Genomic DNA, 21107 nt, shown 5'->3' on the forward strand with positions numbered 1-21107 from the left:
TTACACAGAGATTTTCCCATGGACTTGTATAAATCAAACTTACACATTCTGAAAGTGCTCGGAGAACCTGAAGTTTAGTCATAAGGACCTGTCACTTCCATAAATAGAGTATGATAAATGATAGTCATGGGTATGTAACGGTTAGATTATTACTTATGTGAACTTTTCTGTCTAAAATTTGAATTAGGTTTGAAAGTTCAAAGAGACCACACTTAACTTTTTGGATATTTAGTTACCAGGTATAGAAAAATTTCCATATCATACTGAAGAAATTAAATTTTGTTTTAGGTTCGTTTATCATAATATAGGAGTTTAAATCCCTCCAACTAAAACATCCTTAACAGGAATGCTCACTTGAGAATAACTCTTTATTCTGCATCTGTATTCATTCAGACGATGGAATTAAAACAGAAGCCTTTTCCTTACAGGAAGAAAGGATTTTAAGTTGGCTCTTCATGTTAGTGTTTGTAGCTGAGTGGCAGAGAAGGTAGTCTTTTCTGGGCTTATCTGTCACTTATATAAGAAAATATTTTCTGCCGACAAATAAGTTTATATTCCAGTTAATTTTTGGAACATTTCTTTTTTCAGAACTTATTGGCCTATCATAAACTTTCAATGTACAGAGAAAACTTGGAAGTAAACAAAATGAGACAAAAATAGCAATATTTGTTTCATTGAAATTGGGATATATCTCAATTTTTTAATTATAGATGAGAAATAATAAAGAATTCATAGCAATGGTTAAAATAGGTAAAATAATCTAAGCACTTACTGTTTAGTTATTTTTTATGCAGTATACATATCATCCCTATTGTGACTTTTTGGTGGTGATTTACAAAAATGTGAATGCCATAGCTATTATTTCTCATTCTGGCCATTTATAATGGTTTTTTTTCTTAGGCATTTAAAACCTGGTTGTTTATACACATAAATATAGTCTTCCAATTAACTATAGAGTATATTAATTTCCATATATATATATATATATATATATATATATATATATATATATCAACATTTCCACCATGATTGGAAATGCCCCGCATACAGTACACAATTTCATTTAATTCCAAATTAATTGCTTTGTATAAATTTATTTCTGATTCTATCTATTTCTTATATATCTAAATATAGTTCTTCCCCGATTTACAAAGATGGGACAAAATTACCTACTTTGCACATTTGAGTACTATTGTTGGGTCATCAGCTTTCCAAGGATTGCTGTCTTAGGCATTATCATTCTGTTCTTTTAAAATGTCATGTTTCCCATACAGCCACATTTTAGAACTTGAGAGCATTGAGTTTTTTAAATACAACAATGTTGTATTTAGCGTGGAAAACTTAATAGTTATCTTGATTTAGTTTAATAAATACCATTCTCAGAAAAGGAAAAAACATACACAGAGAAACAAAAACCATCTTATACAATTAAATCCTTTTCATAGTGAAGTGTCGTAATGGAGCATATAAATTGTTCCGAGCAAATAAAATGTTCCAAGCAATACTTTGAACCCTAATCGTCTCTCAGTTTCCTTATGCAAAATTATATCGATCAATGAATAAGCCTGAGTAAATGAAATGTGAGTAAATCCTAAATAGAAGGTTCAAAGAAAGATCTATAAAGAGTAGGATATTTGCAAACGTGCCAGAAGTTGGGTGGTAAAGCAATAGTTAGTAGATAGGATTGCTTAATTTTTTAATACGAGGTTCTCGTAAGTTCCGATTTGAGCTTGCTGTGCATAAAGTGTGTCAAACTCCAGCCCCAGAGCAGGGGGTGAAGTCGGTCAATTTAATTCCCCGAGATCTAAAGGAGGTCGGTATCATTTCATATAGCCCTGGCAGAGCAGATCATTACCAGGCACAAATCTGTTCGTTACGTGCTGAGGGTTTATAGCCAAATAAATAGACTGTCATCATAAGTTCAGAAAATTGTGTGTTCGACCCACGATAATGTGTAAAGGGCGTTTAATAGAGTTCAGCATTTATTCGTTATCTGTATGCGGACAGAGACGCCAGTCGCGTTATCAGCTTTTTTAAAAAAATTGGGGAGTTGCGGGGTCACGTGGCGCGGCGCCCACTCGGAGGCGCGCATGGGCCGCACATGCTCCGCAGCGCAGGTTTGATTTCAGTCGCAGGCAGCAGAAGGCTTACCCACAAGAGATTCCACTGGTTCAAACCAGCGTAAACCAGATTTTGTTTTCAGCCCACAAAGGAACAGATTACCTCTTGTATCAAATTCTGCATTGAGGGAGGGAAAAAACACGTCTTTGTTTCAAAAAAAAAAAAAAAGATGTTGATTATCATAACTCAACGTGGTGGCATGGTACACTTTCATGTGGCCTCTGATGGAGCTGGTAACTCGATAAAATAAGAAATCATTCCTTCCAGTCTAGTCTAAGCATTGTTAATTTTCAAATGTAGCCCATCTTTTGTTTACTTGAATGAAAACTCTCAGCCCTTAAAAAAAAAAAAAAATAGAGATTAAAACCCCTCCCCTTACCTAGCTTAGCTACAAATCCGGTGCAGAGCCTGCACGCAGCCATGCAGCACAAACAAGATAGAACGGGTTTTTGTTTGGAACCTATTGAAACAACAAATGGGGAGCATTTGAAACACTCATTGATTATGGCAGGGTGGCATGCCCCAAATGGTCTCCATTGCTGAGGAGTAGTTTTAAACTTTGGCCCTTTAAGTATCATAGTCAAGTGATGAATGGTGCCCCCAGAAAGAAAAGATAGCTGTGCGATCAATTCCCAGATCGTCTCTTCCTGAGAATTAATGTTTGCCTTTTTCTCCCATGATGTTCGGAGAGCAAAGAGAAAGATTCCGATATATGATAGGCCAGGTATTTGAGTTTCAAATGTTACCTCTTCCGGGCAAGAATAGTAACTTTCCACATAAAATGATGAGGGTCTTTACTCATACCCATCGGATGTTTGCTGAGAGAGTGAGCAAGCTTATTAATTAAAACTAATGGCAACTTCTTGTATATTTTGGAAAGATGACATTAAAAGTTTCATTTTCACTAAATGCACTGTGAGACATTATGTAATAAATTCTGTACCCATTTTATAAGAGTTTCATAACAATTCTGAAAACTCATTCTTTTGTACTTGAAATACTTTTCATATAACAAATGAAATATCAGCATAGGCTGGAATGTATGCTGCCTTCTTTGAATTGGAGACAAAAACAGCATTAAGCGTTGAGAAATCCGGGCTATAGTAAACATGATACTTTTAGAGACACTTATAGTGAGCAATTCATAGCACGTTTCTCCCAAAGCAATAGTTTAATTTATTGGCCTGCATATGTCAAGTGTTACAACAGATGTTACAGATATTTGGATGTTTAAAAATATCAGTTGTGGCCCTGAATTGCTGAGGATGCACATTTCAGACTTAGAATGTGGTTTATGGTCTCTTACAACACAGGTTTCAGTTTCTGTTCATTGCAGAAGCTATGGCATTCATCTCAACCATACAATGACATTTGTGTTGTATAATACTGTCAAACATAAACACCTACACACACAAAGAATGAGTCAGACATTGTATATCCATTTTCTAGTATCTAAAGAGTTAAGCAACTTATTTTATTGTTATATTTAAGGCAAATAGAAAAATGGTCTACAAAGGAGAATTAAAATGTTACAGGACAATTTACTAACAAGTAGAGAGTGGTTTGGGGTCTGTCTTTAGTGAAAACAGATTGCAGTACAAATGAAGTCAGAGAGCTCATTGCTTTGAGATGGCCCAGTTTACAAAATGAAAAAGATTGAAAACTAAAGAAACATCAAAAAAACATTTTGAAACGCCATGTGACTACAGTAGCCTCTGAAACAAAACAAACACCTAGAAATTAGCTCTAATCTACACACTATTTTTAAGGATAGTGAAATATTTTCTGATACCATATCCTAAATATTATCTATCCTAGCATGCTTTATTCTCAGTTAAATACTGTCATCTCCTAATGCAATCTTTTTACTAGGGTAGGTACAGGTATGATATTAACTAACATGATAGTTTGTTTTAAATACTTATTGGGACAAAAGCATTAACTATTAATCATTTTCATTTGTGGAAAATCGGAAATCAGTTGTCAAGATTGAAAATCAAGAAACATCCTGAAAACTTGTATATACAAAACCTTTTCAGTGGTACATTCTTAGACGAGAGGAACAGTAAACTTGTTTTCTTTCTTTATAATATAGACTTCTATGAAGTCGTTCCCCTTTATTTCATGATGGTGTCTTAGATGTACTTTAAAAGAGAATTTCACACTATTCTCTTTGTTGAATGTGACAGTGTGAGAAAGTGATCTTTATTCGTTCAAAAAACTCTGCATGTAGTCTATGTTTAGGTTCTTTTAATGTGTTTGTCTGTGATTTTTAAATGCTAAACATGTAAACAGATAAATTGTCAATGTTAATTCTGTATCCTGTCACACAACTGATCTTTCTTTCCTGCCATTTCTTTCCTTTTTATCTTATTTTTGTGCATTCATGTTGCAGTTGATAAAATTACGTGAAGAGGTGAGTACTTCTTAGCTTGCCTTTTTTTTTTTTTAATTCTGCTTTTCCTTATAAAATTGAGTTTCTAAATCTGGAGTAAGATCTTTGGGCTCATTTTTCCAGGAAAATCTGCACATAGCAAAAGTATTTATTATATTGCTAGACATATTCTCTGCTGATTATCTTTCAAAAACAAATCTATCCAAATTATGCTTCTCTCAGTGATCATTGTGGTTAGCATGGGGGGGGGGGGATTCATATTTTAAAAGCCAAAAATGGAGGAAAAACAAAGGAATATCTTAAAGCTATGCTCAAGTATAGTTTTAATATAGACCAACTTCAGATTTGTTTTATTTGTATTGGTTTCATAAAGAAGTCAATATGATTCATTTTTTTTTCTGATTTACTGTACTGAAAACTATTTTTTTAAATAAACTTCTTTGCTTCACCCAAAATTCAACCTATGATACCATGAATCTATTATCCTTTTGGGGAAACACAGATATGTTGTAAATGCACTACTAGTCTGTGTACACAGATACCTAAGAAGAGCCAAAGCTCTCGTCATTGTGAAACACATTCCTTTCTGCAGGAAATAGCACCCAAGTGAGCTCTCACTTTCCTGAGTTTGCTGGTCTGTTTCATAGTGCAGCCTAAGACTTTTGTGTGGCCCAGCACATATTTACAGCAATGCTTACAATTTTCTCCCCATATCAGTGAGGAATGCTGAATGATTCTGTATTTCTTTTTAATTAGAAAGCTCATCAACTATGCTTTGATACTCATTTCAGAGACAGTAGTTTTATTCTTTATTGAGTGAGGTTGAGTTGTTACTTTTTTATTAGAGCATAAAATAATGGCCCATATTGCAATTTTAAAATTGTTCAGTTGCTTATGATCCTAAGAGTACTGTGAATTATTTCTGAGTTTAGATTGCATTGACTCAGATTTTCCTAGAAGTTTTTTATTGCTATGCCATCATTCTCGAGGTGATGCGAGTGCTAGTGTAGAGGCTTGTAGATAGTGGTTTTCAACAATTCTTATGATTGAAGATACATGAGTGATGTCTTCTCTTAGTAAAAGTAATAATGATATATAAATTGGAGGATGAAAATACACAAAACCCGCACCCTCTAACCTTTTTGCATTTTTTTTTATCTTTCCTCCGTTGAAGATGTGTATACACTGAACAAATATAATCAATTGCAGTTCTGACATATAGATTATTCCTTAAAGGAATGATGCATCCATGTTATTTCTTTTGCAAGACAGAATATCTACTTGTGTATATTTGCATATGTTCATGCTTAGGTGAAGAATCTGAATTCTCAAATGTTATTGGAACTAACAATTGACTTGAAAACCTCTGTATAAGGAAATTCATTACATGAAGCTCTGGCTCCTAAATTTAGCAATGAATATAATCAATAAAAGTGTGTGCCTTATCACAATTGGCATTTTTGACAGAAGGCTCTTTTTGCTGTTGTTGGTAAGCTGAATTGTTTGGACAGCAATCTTAATTCTAAAAGATGCTAACATCACCTCTGCATTTCTTTTAACATTTTGTGGTGCCTATCACAGCAGTTTCATCAGTTATGCACATTGCCAAAACTGTAACCTGCAATGCAGTTGTACTTGGAAGAATGATATCACTCAACTAATGGAATAATATACTCTAAAAATGGTCTTTTAACAATCTTTGAAATGGATGCAGCATTGATATTTATAGGACAGATCACAGTGATGTCAGTGCATTGGTGCATGGTTTCCTCAGAAGGAATTGTTTCTCAGCTAGGATTCTAATAGGAATCGAACTGAATGTACCCTACTTTTCTTTCTGGTACCAATCCTAAGAAAACAGGCACTCGTCTCCTCTGAAATAGGATGTTTTGTTGTGTTTGGAAGCAAAGTATGCCCCATCCCTTCCCCGTGATGATGCTCTTTCCAGCTCAGTTGTGGAAGCAGGGCACGCTCGGAGGCAGGCTGGGTGTGCACGGGAGCTGAGCTGGCTGTGGCTGTGCCTGGCGCTCCGTTTCAATCCTGCATCCCCAGCTCTCACATTGCACAGCTCCTCACACAAGTTGGGCTCGGTCTGAAGCTGATGCACAGCATTACTTACCTGCTTTGAAAGGGCTGAGGAGAGGGTGAGAGAATGAGTTTGGGATGGAATGTGGGGGCAAGTTGAAAGCCTCAGCTGCTACTGTAGTGTTCGTCCTTTTATTTTCAGAGACCGGGGCAAAGCACAACTAAGGGAACAATGTAAATAGCACAGCTGTTAGAAGAACTTGTTTTTAGCCTGACTTAAGCGAAGAGGTTCCAAAATACAAAGTGAGGTCCTGGGGAAAAGCTGCTGGGAACTGGATAGTCCTCCTGTGTGCACATTTACTCCGATAGAACCGCACTGGCCGGAAGAGGAGTTATTTCTGTTATTTAGGAATATTCTCTTTTAAAAAACAGAAGTTCTTTTAGAAATTTACTTTCCATCATAGCCATACTCAGAATAATCTGATTTGGTTCCTTTTCATGGAGTCCCAAAAATCATTCCACGTTTGAATGCTTTGTTTCCTACATTATATGTAATCATCAATGAGACTGTCAATTTCCAGTATTGATCTTGGACTTTTTAACAATCTACAGTAGCTAAATGTTTTCTTTCAATTTAGGGATTTCATCCAATCTGTAAATGAACTAAAAATCTTTGTTTTGTTACTCTGGATTAAAATTCAGATTACTCTTGATTTCACAAGTCTGATCCCTTTTTAAAGAATCACCAGTTTGAAATGAAGTCCTTTGTTAAGGTAGAAAACAATATTCAGAGAAGGGAAGAGTAATGCTATTCCCCCAAAACCTGCATGTAGTGAGAATCAAGAGAAAGCTATTTCGACAACATGAGTAAAATGTTTAATTTTCTTTAAAAATGGTCATTAATGCCAAACACACAGCCCCCCTGGCTTTTTTTTTCTCAATTACAGACTTTAGTGATTTTGCATTTCCAGGATATAAGCTTTCCTTCCTTCCTCCCTTTTATTTATTTAGTTTAGCTTCTTTTTTTTCCAGAGGGAGGAGAAGTTTTCTCTTAATTTCTCCACTATATATGAGATGACTTTATTAATTATTATAGACTGTTGTTGCAGCTTTCCTGACCTTCACATCAGGTCCTATCTCTCTGTTCTAAATGCATTGTTTTAATGATTCTTACCACCACCACCCCGCCCAGCCCTTCCCCCCAAAAAAAATTTCAAGGAAAGCTTTGATGTGGCTTTAGCTGCCTCCAACGTCTGGCCGCATCTCAGATGTGTCACCTATGCCGGGAGGGAATAAGGAAATCACGTTTTGAATGGTAATGATAACATACTAATCACTTCCTTTCTTTGAAGATGGAAGCGAGATATTCTGTCAGCATCCCTGGCTGCTAGAGCTTGGAGGCACTGGTCTAGGTGTATTAGCTTAAGTGTGCATGTCAATACAGCTTGCATCTCCAAGATCCATGGGGGCTCATTAGAGCAAGGTAGATCGTTTCACTCGACAGCCACTCAGATAATACGCATGGCACCTCCTTTTTTATTATTATTAGGAAGCTTTTCTTCTATTTTAAGTGACATCTGTCAACAACACAAAGTTGTAGGAGTTGTGCTTGCAATATTTCTCTTTTGACCAAATACCAAAACTGATTTGAGGGGTTAAGCTACTAATTGATACAAATACATGTATGCATATACACACATAAATAAGCACACACATATTTATATATTTCTAAGTATCAGACATACACGTATCTACACACACACACACGCAAACACATTCACATATGCATTCACATATTCTTACCCATTCACAGTCATGATTACTTTACAAATCTGTTTGTCAACCTGAATAGATCTGGTATAGAATCATGGTTTTTCGAAGAACCCAACCTCATTGTAGAAAAGAAAGTTTAGAAGCTGAGAATCTGGGGAAGATCCTCTAATTGCCCAATTAAATATAATATAAAGGAGTGCATGTAATTATTATATTAGTTCATAGTCTAAAACACTGTGTCAAAAGCTTACCTTCAATCTAGTGTATAAAGTCACAATTTTGTGCATCTGTGTGCCTGGAGGAATATGTACCTCTTGTTTCTTGGTGGCTGTCTTAACTAGAACTGCTGTTTAGTATTCTGTTTTAGTAGCATATGTTGTCCTCTATGGTATCTGGACACACATCCAAAATAGAGGGACATTCCCTTAAAAATAAAGTTCCTGTCTTAAAATTACTGTCTGCAGAAATCAAAGGAACAAATGAGTGTTTTAAATGATTGTATTTTTACAAAATAAATGTAAAATAAGGGTCATGGATCTATGTAAATACCTCATACATCTACCTCTGCTAAAAAAGGAGAGAACCAGTTAGCCCTGGTCTTAACACATTTTCAGTGTTTTGGAGTAAGATTTATTATAGCCACACACAGCACGAGTCTGCCTTTTAAAACAAAAAACATGGATGGTCCATACACGATTGATGGATTAGAAATGTGTCCATTGTTGTGGTTCTTATAATGGAAGATTTGCTAAAAATTATCTCTAAGGGGTTTTGAGTGCCCCCCTCCCATCAAAATGTTAGGGCATACAAAAGCATCTTTTTTTTTTAAGGTAAAAAATAACATTGTAGACGGCCATCTGATTTCCCCCCTTTTTCTTTTTCAGAGGGCACATCTGCTCGATAACACAGAGAGGCTGGAAAGGTCATCTCGGAGACTAGAGGCTGGGTACCAAATAGCAGTGGAAACCGGTAAGAATTCTGAGAGTGAGCAAATTGTCTTGCTTATGCACAGCAGTCTTCACAACACATGACATTTCAGGGTAACTTCAAAGGAGCAGCGGAGACAGCAGCCCGAGATGTGGTTTACATATTGGGGAGACAATTGGGAGCTTATTTGTGCTTATCTTTTTTCAAGTTAAAAGGCATGACATCTACTGAAAACAGTTCCTGAGGTTTAAAAGTCTATATCTGAAAAGAGATGGAATACTTTGTCTAAATTCTACATTTGTCTTAATATGCAGTTACATGTTGTCAGTTTACCCACCCGCGATGATTGCTAGCACACGGTGCGGTCTCCAGTTGTTTGCTCCGTTACGTGTATTTCTCACATGTAAAAATTAACATTTTAATCAGTCTAAATGCTGTGACCTAGGGGCGAAGAAGTAACCATCCCTCCTTTACCTTGCTTATTTATCCTGGTGTCGGAAGTGATTTCTAATAATCCTGTATTGTGTTGTTGTTGTTTTAAATCTTGGACAGAGCCTATAATCAGATATCAAGAAAAAAAAGTCACAGTTAGCAGCAGTGCTAATGTACATGATAATACTTTTGGTTTGGATTAACACTAGTTTTTCTTTTCAGAAAGCACAATCCTAATTTAACTTCTAAGACTCATCTACTTAAAATAGGCAAGCGTTTTTTATTATAAATGTTTCACGCAATGACTATTTGTTTTTACAGAGTAAATCAATATTCATTAACCCCTTCGTGGTCACCAGCTTCTTCTTACTGAGCTTTCTTTTTTTGTTTTGTTTTGCAAAGTATAGTTAATGTACCATCTGTTTAACAAATTTTAGATAGTCCTTGCCCAGTATGTACATCACAAAAATATACGATTAACATTTCCATCATATTTTACAATTTACTTCTCAAAAAAATGTTTATTTTGGTAGAGCAGGTACAATAAAAATGATTCCAAATAATTTCTTTTGTGAATGGCCAGTATTTCTCATTGCCCTGGGTTCATGGCCATTCTGTATTGACTGGCTTATGGGAGTAATTCTAAGAAACTGGGTAGGAAGAGCACAGATGGTGTTGGTGTTATAGTCATGGTGAGAAAACTAAAGAAAACCATAAACCTCCCCAGATTTTTTAGTAGTAGAAGAATCCTTCTTTGTGAGATAATTGATAGATTGCCTTTCAGTCTTGACTGGAATAAAAGCCAGCTTTTGTTTGTTTTGTCCTTGGGCTCACCTTTAGAAGTTACTGTCCTTGTGAAGAATGTGAATAAAGCAAAGAGCCCTGAGCATGAAGTCAAAGGATCAGGCTCAGGTTCTAGCTCTTTTTGTGTGACCTTGAGCCAATCATATAACCTCTCTGAGTCTCAGTGACTTTTGCAATAAAATGGACATAATATTGCCTGTCTTAGCATATTCCTAAGACATGATGGCATATATGAAAATGTTTTATACACTATAAAACACTATACAAATATAAAAATTATTATTAATGTGTTGGTCATTTGATAACATACAAGCATTTATCTTTCTCTGTCTCCTAGAAAAAAATTTTGTTGTGATGAAAAATTTGTATAGATTAAAGGAATTTTTTAAAAGTGTTACCTTGACATCCTTGGGGAATGTAACACCATGCCTATAGGGCATGCTCATCATCAAGGAACGATCTTCGATGAAACAACCCATTGGCGAGCCTCTTCCCACCTGGGACTTGGCTGGGTTGGTGATATTCTTACTGTGACACTGATCACAGGGTCTGATTTAAGGATTGGGCTGCCTTTTCTCTTTCACTACATCATCCATGTTGTTCCTCCTGAAGGAAGTCATCAAAGAAGTTCACAGATCCTGGAGAGCCGTGTTTTGATCAAGGTTATAAGATTGAGTGGGATTTGATAGTTATTCTTTCTGCGTGTGCTAAAATATAGCATCCACATCAAACTATCGGTACAGTCAACATGGAAAATGTCAATTGAAGAGTGGCCCAAAAACCAACCTCAGTCTTCTTGGACTTTTTAATGGTGGATTAACTACCATTAACTACTAATGTTAGATTAACTATAAAGCTTTATACGATTAGGTAGTTGTTTGTCATATAAGGCTTGGGAACTTCTTACAGGCTATAAAACCAAGTCTGTGAGGAAAAGCAAGGCTAGGCTTTGTAGAGGTAAAGACAGCTTTGCCACTCACAGCCTCCACCTAGGAGTCATCCTGATAATTCCTGGGATGAGTTTGAACATGGACTGAGACATGAGAAAGCGAGCACAAAACTTTTTTTTTTTTTTTTTTGGCTCTTGCTTCTTACTAAAGTAATGTGTGTGTGTGTGTGTGTGTGTGTGTGTGTGTGTGTGTGTGTGGCGGGGGGAGTAAGTGTGATGGATACCCTGTTGCTTGTACATTTTGTGCTTCCCTGCTATCTCTCAGCCTAGTCATGTCTAGTCAGTCAACAGCTCTGCCTTTGGGTTATGATATAAATTTTTGATACTAATCATTTTGTTATAGTAGCAGTAGAACAGCATTTTTCAAAAGGAAAAACTTTTAGAACTTATTGGTTTCTTTTTCTTAAAGACAATGAAATGCAAGGAGGGGGAGATGTTGAGGTATGACTTTTTTTTAAAAATATATACCAAGCCTTATAGTTGGCACGCCTTCTCTCATCGTTACCTCAGGCCACCCTGCTCAGGTGTTCCATTTGGTCATTGATCTTACAACAGGGTGCTGTACCACTGCCAGCCTGTATTATTTCTGTATGTTTTCTTCTGGAAAAAAAATAATTCTTAGAACTATAGCATTTTCATGAGAACGAGATCATTTATGTATGCCACTGTTTTTCTTTCTATTTGCCTATCTCTATAGGAAAAGCAATCATTAGTGGTATCAACTTACATTTTAAAAATCAAACAAATGTGTTTCATCTTAGGAACTTTTTAAAGAATCAGAACAAATACATTTACAATGTGAGGTGACTTCCTTTATATCTTTAATTGTCTAAAAGTCTTGGCTGAACTACTGACAGAGTTTTCCTGAGCCTTTCAAGGGGTTATATGGAGATTATGGAGTATAAGAGAACAATACTGCAGCTTATCACATTCTCTCCTTTGGTTCTTGATACTGTCCTTCAAGTCACCTTATTACTATTATTATTTTAATCAACTCACTGTAGAACTCATTTAGAAATTTTAATCCGTTTTGGAAATATCTTAAGACAAAGTTTTTTTATCAGACTTCAAGCCAGTCATTTTCTTTATCATTTCAGAAGTTTCTTCCATGGCTGCTGACATTTTCTTATCCTTCTACCTCTTCCTCATTATTTTAACTCTCTTCCTTTCTTCTCCTTTCTTATTCCCTTCATCCCTTCATTCTCCTCTCAAGAAATATGAGTGGTCACTATGTACAATGTAATAATTAGATTCCAAAGTACAACTCCTTGAATGTATTAATGTATCATCGACAGAAAAGATGAATGGGTAAAACAGTGCACAAGAATAGAAACTAATGCATAAGTAAAACTATTGTTAGTACGTTTTTATTGATTCTAGGAAGACAGGAAGGGACAGGAAGATAGACAGAAACATTGATGTGTGAGAGAAACATCAATCAGCTGCCTCCCATATGTATGCAACCAGACTGGGGACTGAACCCACAACCTGGGCACATGCCCTGACTGGGAATCAAACTGGTGACCTTTCAGTGCATGGGACAACACACAACTAACTGAGCCACACTGGCCAGGGCTAGAACTGTTTTCAAAGCCATAGGTTTTCTTGGAACTGAGCTAACATCTCCTGGAAGAAATAGGAAAGAGCCTCTTTCATTTACTGATAAGTCACTTGTAAGTTTCCTGGGAAAACAGACCCAAAAAGTATTAACTGTATGTGCCTTGCTCTTAAAGCTGTTATCAGTAGGTAGAAGAATAACTTTATGACTTTATAATATTAGTGGGAGTGGTAGACATTATATGAAAGAAGGCAAATGTTGTATTTCACTTATTCCACAAGCTTTTATTGAACTTCACTGAGTGTCAGGCACCTCAGCAATGCAGAGCTGGAATGACGAGATATTTCAGTCCTGCGGGTTCTGAGTACAGAATGTTGTGTCTATAGACACTTGAGATTTTTAAAAAATATGTTTTTATTGATTTCAGAGAGAAGAAGGGACAGGGAGAGAGAGATACAAACATCAATGATGAGAGAAAAATCATTGATTAGCTGCCTCCTGTACTCCCTACACTGGGAATTGATCCAGAAACCCAGGCATGTGCCCTGACTGGGAATCAAACTGGCGACCTCCAGGTTCATAGGTCAATGCTCAACCACTGAGCCAAATCTGCTGGGGATAAACACTTGAGATTTTTAACTTAAGTAATTTTGTATAGGCACAGATTGAAATTTCAATATATGACATGTCCATATTATTGCAGCAATAACAAATTAACATTTTGTTTTACAATATTGGAACAGAAAATGGGATTATACAATTGGGTTGATTTTAACTATTTTTATCTAAGCACCTCTATTTTAGAGAAAATATATTTCTACAGAAAATTAAACTTATTGACAGAAAAGTTTTCTTTAGAAAATGTTTCTTCATTCATTATTTTGAGTGGTGGACTGTGTGGTTATGCTTTCAGAATTAAAGATATTTCTGCTTGAATATGCATTTTTTAATGCTGAGAAGGATTCCTTGACCATGTTTTGTGAGTTTTAAAAAGTCTACCCAGTAGTAAAATAATAATTTGTACTGTGTAATGATCACTTACTTTAGAATTAAGACCCTATTTAAAGTCTCACATTTCAAAAAGCTGGGATTCTTCTCTGGAAAGAATAGAGGAGGTTGTCCTCTGGGTGAAACTCTTAAAGAATATTTTCAAGTTGCGCTTAAGTTTACTTTGTAAGGTTCTCTGAGATATTGGTGCACTTCCCAGTGGTAAGAAAAGGATGCCATTTAAGCCCTATTTTGAGGACCTTCTCATTTGGAGGTCCACATGAATGCATAGGGTTCATTTTTAATCCATTAAAAAGTATTATACTCATTTTTAAAGGTGTCTTAAGCCATACTGCCTATCACTTTTCCAGTTGGACTGTGAGACACATGTGAAGCCATTCTTATTCCGTGGCATCTCTGTGAGTTGAGAAAAAGAAAGACGACCAAAGCAGATGGCTAGAATGCCAATTTACTTTCAAATGTTATAACAGAGGATGGTTAAGCTTATGACCTTGTTGCACTTTGCTTGTATAACTTTCCTTGGGAATTTTTTTAATCAGGTTTATTTTCCCTTTGACTCCGATTTCCAGTGCCCAGAAGTCTTCTTTTCAGCAGTGTTTATGTACTTAACAGCATTTTCTGAGGTGGGCACTACAGAATTTTCACAGCATGGGTTCGTTGGGCTAAGACTTTGTGTACGACTTATATCAAGTGGAAAAGTTGACAGACATGAGCTTTAAAAATGGCTTTTTGTGTGTGCTCTCTCTCCATTTGAAGCTTTCGCCTGTATTTCCTGTTGGGCTACAGTGTTTTCCAACGTTGCCGTTAAGAGAACAAAGTCAACACTAAAAAAATAATTTTTTTATTGAAGAATATGTTTTTCCAAGTAAAGTCATTATCAAAGAGACTGTCATGGTGGGTCGTCATTCATGTGTGGCACAGTGTTGGCCTTTTGCATCTTGAGATATAAACTCGAAGTCATAGTTAAATAAATATCTATTTATTTAGAGAGAGGAAGGACCCTCCCTAAAGCCAAACAAGGAGAAAGCTTTTTGAAGACTGTCCCTTTGGAGGAAAAATAAGCATGTTGTTGGGTAATCCTGCCATTATGTTCCTTGTTGGTAATCTCATCACAGCCAATGATCTAAGATCCTGGTCCACATTCAAAGGTTGGTATTTATGTCAACATAAAATATACTTTTACAATAGAGCTAATTTTCTTTATTTCCATTTTCAATGCTGTTTGCAACACACAGCACTTGAATGCAGCACAGTGGAACTTTAACATTTATTCAGAAAACAAATAATTGGCTCCTATGAAATTAGATCTGGTCTGGGCTAAGTTGATCTCTGAAATGGCAAGAAAAATGCTGCCTTAAATTAATATGATTAGCAAGATTTGCACTGGTGAGTCAGGTAGGGGAGATAGTCAACACACCTGAAAAGGGTAATGGATTTTATGTAATTTAGGAAGGAACAGATCCTGCCACTGTCCTAGGCACTTCGAATATAAAGTATCTTTAATAAGCTGGAATGTCTTGACAAAATATCTGTTAGGGAAATACATATCAATAAATCCCCATGATAAACATAATTAGTGTATTTGAAGCAGGGTGGAAGAAATTATTAAGTCTATTTCACTGTGTCAGGGAAGAATCAGAAGAGGTGGGCCTTCTGGGATAAATAGAGGAGGAGAAGGGGAAGTGGGTAAACCATGAGCAGTCAGGCTCTGGGGCGAATACGTGGCTTATGAGACTTTCTAGAATGTTTCCTATGGAATATCTAATGCTTAGCTTTAAAAAAAAAGATTTTTATTGATTTTTAGAAAGAGGGGAAGGGAGGGGGAGAGAGAGAAATATTGATGCGAGTTCATGGGTTGCTTCCTGCACACCCCAGAGATGGAGATCAAGCCCACAACCTGGGCATATGCCCTGACTGGGAATCGAACCAGCAACCTTTTGATGTATAGGATGATGCTCAACCAAGTGATTCATGCCGGTCAGGGCTCTAATGCTCCTCTTAATTATTACGTGTACTTGAAAGTGATAACATTAATTTTAAAAACATTTTCCTCAAATTTTTATTGTTTCAGAGTAACCTCCCCTATTATCCTATCCATTTCATAGTCAGTTGTGTAATTATTTTTATTTAATACATTTGAACATTTTTAATGCTTTACATTATAAACTTTGGTAAATCTTAACCTTGTAGCATGTGCTAAAAATAATAACACTCATATTAGAAATAACACTGTATAAGCTACTTTGAAAATTTCAGACTACTTTTACATCTGTTACCTCATTGTATCAATCAATAGTTAACTTATTTGAAATGGAAATTATTTGTTGTGATTGAGTACACTGATCCCCTGAATACTTTCTCAAATGCCATCAATTTTCACCAACCAGAAGGGCTTATTAAGTTTCATTTGGTTTCCCTCTTCCTCATTAGCATATCTATGAATTACCCATAATGTTCGAAGCTGTATGCAGACCTGTTGGTGATTAGGACCTGTTATTAAACAAACAAAACTCCATCTTAAGAAAGCTGCGCAAATTTAAAGGATGGACCAATTTTTCTCACTGGTGCTAGCATAGGACTTTTACAAAGTCATCTAAATTTTTCATGTAGGTGAGTTAAAGAGATTGACTGGAGTGACTTTGTTAATATAAAAAGGAGACCTTTTTTTTAAACACTGTGACTCCAAAATAGTAAGCATGAAGATGGACCAAATATCTTATTGCCCCACTGATCCTGCCTGCCAGCTGTGCATTTTCTTACTACAATGAACCCCCTCATTTTTATTGCTGTGTACAAGGTACAGCGTTTCATTTTTCTTCCTGCTTGGGCTTCCTGTAGAATGCACACCCCATATAGGTCTTTAAATTCCTACTGTTGTGCGAACAAGTCAGTCTTTCTGTTCTCTCCTTTGTTAACTGTAAACCTTGTGGAGCAACCACGCTTCCATGCCCTCCGTGAGTGGCTGGACTCTGCTCAAATTAAACACCGTGAGATTATCAGCAGGTTACAAAGGTGGCATGTACCTTTCTCTTCGGCATCTTTGTATAACATTGTCTTGATCTGGAAAATGCTAACAAACTCGAGCGAGCTAATCATCCCATACCCACCCACCCCTTGTAAATTAGGACCTCATGCCCACCACATAAAAAGTAGGGAGAACACATCTATAACATTTGCTCTCCTGTGAGGATAAAAAAAAAAGGTACACATAGAAAATGCATAGGAATTATTTTTTTAATCCAAGCATCAATTCAGATCACCTGTCTTTCACCTGCAGTGAGGCAAAATGGAATGTGTTTGGATCTTTGTAACTAAACATACCCAGGTTCAAATCTCAGATCTGCCACATAATAACTGGGAGATCTTGGGCAAGTTCATTAGCCTTTCCAAGTATTCTCTTCCTAGCATATAAAAATGTTTGCAGCTCTTCTGTAGGGAGGTTGTTGTAACCTGCTGATAATCTTACAGTGTTTAACTTGAGCAGAGTCTAGTCCAAATAAGGTAAAGTATATAAAATACCCAGCACATGTTTGGTCCATCAGAGTGCTCAGTAGAAGTCGGATTCCACTTGCTACATTGTGTAGTTATTCTAGGTTCTGTGATAAATAAACCCGAAATGCCCCAGTAGCTGGGTGAAGTCAAGTTTACTTCTCACCCTTGGAACAGTTCAACACAAGTGACCCTGGTGAGCAGACAGCCTCCGTGTGCTGATTCAGAAGTCCAGGCTTTTCCACTTTGTGGTTCTGCCCTGCCCTGAGGCTTTGGAGTCCTGGACATTCAGGCTCTAGCCCAGCAAAGAGAGAATGGAGAACACGCACCATCCATAAAGCCCCAGAGGCAGCTTTTGACACACATTGATTGAACAGACATTTCACGGGCAAGGACTAGTTGAATGGTGCCACTTACGTGGAAGGGGACTAGGAAACATACTTCCACCTGGACAGCCGCTTTCTAAGCACAACTTTACAGTGTGGCTCAGTGGTTGAGCATTGACCTATGAACGAGGAGGTCGCAGTTCAATTTCTGGTTGGGGCGCATGCCAGGGTTGTAGAATCGATCCCCAGTGGGGGCATGCAGGAGGCAGCTGATTGATGACTCTCGCTCATCATTGATGTTTCTCTCTCTTTCCCTCTCCTTTCCTCTCTGAAATCAATAAAAATATATTTTAAAAAGAAAAAGAGAGAAAACCAGTACAGATGGGGAGTGTATTTATTCCTTGCCCACTTCATTGCCTTGTACTCCATCAATTAAAACCCTGGCTAGTAACCACATGATAGGGAGAGGTGGAGGAGTAAATGGCACAGGTCAGGTTAGTGGTTGTAATCTAGAACTTGTGACAAGTGAAACTTATCTATGTTCTATTAACAGACACATTAAAAAGTCAGTATCATCTGCTTTCCTCTCTATCAGACATTTATCTCCATTTGCTCCTCAAATGTATATTCCTTAGATCTGTAACAAAAGATTATTCTGCTGCTCCTGCTTTCATCTAAGTGTTGACAATATATACAAGTCGGCAAATTTATTTACATCATTTCTAAACTATGTGCTTAAAGAACATTGCAAGCTGTCATAGCCAAGACCAACGTAAGGTAACAAGTGACTGACTCTAATGTGGTATCCTGGATGGTGTCCTGAAACATTAGACAAAGTGTCTGAGGACACCAGATGAAAACGAAGGAAATATGAATAAAATACCGCCTTTTGTTCACAATAAGTATCAGTATTGGTTCCTTAATGGTGACAAATGTAGCATAGTAATGTAAGATGGTAATAATAGGGGAAACTGAGTGTTAACTGTATGGGAACTCTGTACTATTCTGATTTTTCTGTAAATCTAAAACTGTTTTAAAAGAAATTTATTTTTTTAAAGTACATTGCAATCGCAGTATCTTCATAGTTATTAAATGCCCATAGTACAACACTCAATTGCCACAGACCCGACCTCTGTTTTATCACTGTAGAAAATTTAGCCTCTCTGGTAACTAACTGGACCCATGCCTATTGAAAGTGTCTTGCCCAGGTTTTGGTACTTAGTAAATGCTCAAGGAGAATATGTTCTTTCTCTCTTTCCTCTCCCTCCTTCAGTGCTTCTAGTAATTCTAAAAGAACAATATGAACACTTATTTGGCTGTGAAAAGGATTGAGCTAATAAATACTCAATTTTAGGATGCTGGGGAATATGGATCTAATGTTCACGTGGTTCCTGCCTCCTCCCCCCCCCCCCGCCCCGGTCCCCCACCAGCCATGTGCTGTCTTTCAGGTGATACAGAAGGCGAGTTGACTTTCAGTGGTAAACATACAATGCAATATACAGATGATGTGTTATATATTGTACACTTTAAACCTAAATGATTTTATTCAATGTCACCCCAACACATTTAATAAAATAATAAAAAAGAAAATCCAAAGATGTTATTTATTAGAAGAATGATCATCAATAGTCAATATATTTTTCAATATATATTTCAGAAAATTACAACAGACTGTATGATAATGATAAAAATGGTTTTATAAGACTATTGATATGATAATTTTTGCTCTTCTAAATTTCCTAAAATGATACTGTTTAATTTTAATTAAAAAATAACTTCCTCCATATTTAAAAGTGCCTAATGTTTACTTTGAAGGCTTATTCCACATTATATTTCTCAAATAATATAAAACAAGAGCGAGAGATTCCATATGTCAATACTATGAACAAACATTTGTAATTAAAAACATAATTTTCAGTTATTTTTGTTCCTCCTTACTTAACGGCCCCAATTGTGTACCACTATTAGGATTTACATATCAAGGTCAAGGTCCCTGAAAAGTCTCTAGTAACAGACTTTGAAAACTCTCTCTTTGTGTAGTTTCCTTGGCCTTCTTTGGTTATTCTGGCATCATAATGACATTTCCCTGATTTCTCCAAACACAGTTGTGCCCATTTCAGCAATATTCATATATGAAAGGAAGTGGAAGTTCCAATCCAGATGTGGTGACCTTGAGATCTTACATTGACCTTAGTAGGTATTAACTTTTTAGATCAATAAGAGCTGTTATTGACCTCAAAGAAAAGTCAATATCTGCTTGTTAATTTGCAGCTTGAAAATGTTACACATTTTGTTCTTCATTATTACCCTACTTATTTCAGCCTTTCAAAAACATGTCTTTACTGTTTCTACCAAGAGATCATAATGTCAAAACATTTTAGTTTGGGTGTCTGAGGAGATGATCATTGGACATGGTAGTCATTCGTGAGTAGTTCATTTTAGTTTCTTATAAAATTACAACTGGCTGAGATTCATGCTCTTCAGGAAAGTGAAATATACTTAATTATATTGTATCCAATATAGTTTTTAACATTTGAGAAGCAATCTTAAGTGATCTGTGGTCCATGGTAGGAATATTCTCTCTCTCTCGAAATGAAAAGAAAGTTAAATTGGAAATAAGTAGTCTGCAAAGCAATTAGTAATGTTTTTTGCTTTTTCTGTGTATAAATGAAATAAAAGCAGTGCAGAAAGATGAATGTTCAGCATGTACGTTTTATGTGGATAAACATTAAAAGCTTTTAGGTAAGGACTTCTTGTGTGGGTTTCAATTTTAGAGGTCTATGCTTCTAAAGTTTTATTGAGTGTTTAAGTTTTAAATATTGGTAGAGAAGTGGCTTTTCACATCATCATTGTTTTGTATATTAACATGGAAATGTCAAGTTTTACATAACTTGAAATGTCTCAGAATTGCCTATTGCTGAAATTCAAATGTCAGAACAATACTGCTGCACATATATGACTCTGATATTTCAACTCTTAAAAACCTCATAAATGATTCAGTATCACGTTGGCCTTGTTATGGTATAACTTTAAAAAGAGGCAGAGCAATTTAAATCTGGTTTAGGAAGTGCTAGCCTCATCCAGCCCAGGCATAGAGTCCTAATCTCTCATCCCATTCAGGATCATTCATCTCTTTTTGAAAATATGTAACCATTTTGATGAAGAATTTGAGTTTTCATGAGGATTCTTTCAGTGTTTTGCACAACTGCATAACGAAGCTATTTCATTTTTGGCTTATATCCTATTAGTTCATTGTTATGGAGTCCTCAATATAAAAAATAATAATAATAAGCTTTTTTT

At 36.2% G+C, this 21107-nt stretch overlaps 1 protein-coding gene across 6 annotated transcripts in view; it reads left to right on the forward strand.

Annotated features, from left to right (window-relative positions):
* The window catches only part of VTI1A (vesicle transport through interaction with t-SNAREs 1A), a 324045-nt gene that overhangs the window by 67250 nt on the left and 235688 nt on the right, over positions 1–21107 (forward strand). For 4 of the 6 annotated variants that reach the window (XM_059661404.1, XM_059661398.1, XM_059661402.1 and 1 more), the window contains exons 5-6: positions 4517–4537; positions 9199–9283. In XM_059661404.1, the coding sequence (XP_059517387.1) occupies positions 4517–4537; positions 9199–9283 (106 nt within the window). The remainder of the gene's footprint in view (positions 1–4516; positions 4538–9198; positions 9284–21107) is intronic. The other 2 variants (XM_059661405.1, XM_059661400.1) reach the window with 1 other exon arrangement.

The sequence above is a fragment of the Myotis daubentonii genome, chromosome 13 (assembly GCF_963259705.1).
Source record: "Myotis daubentonii chromosome 13, mMyoDau2.1, whole genome shotgun sequence".
Classification (NCBI taxonomy): domain Eukaryota; kingdom Metazoa; phylum Chordata; class Mammalia; order Chiroptera; family Vespertilionidae; genus Myotis; species Myotis daubentonii.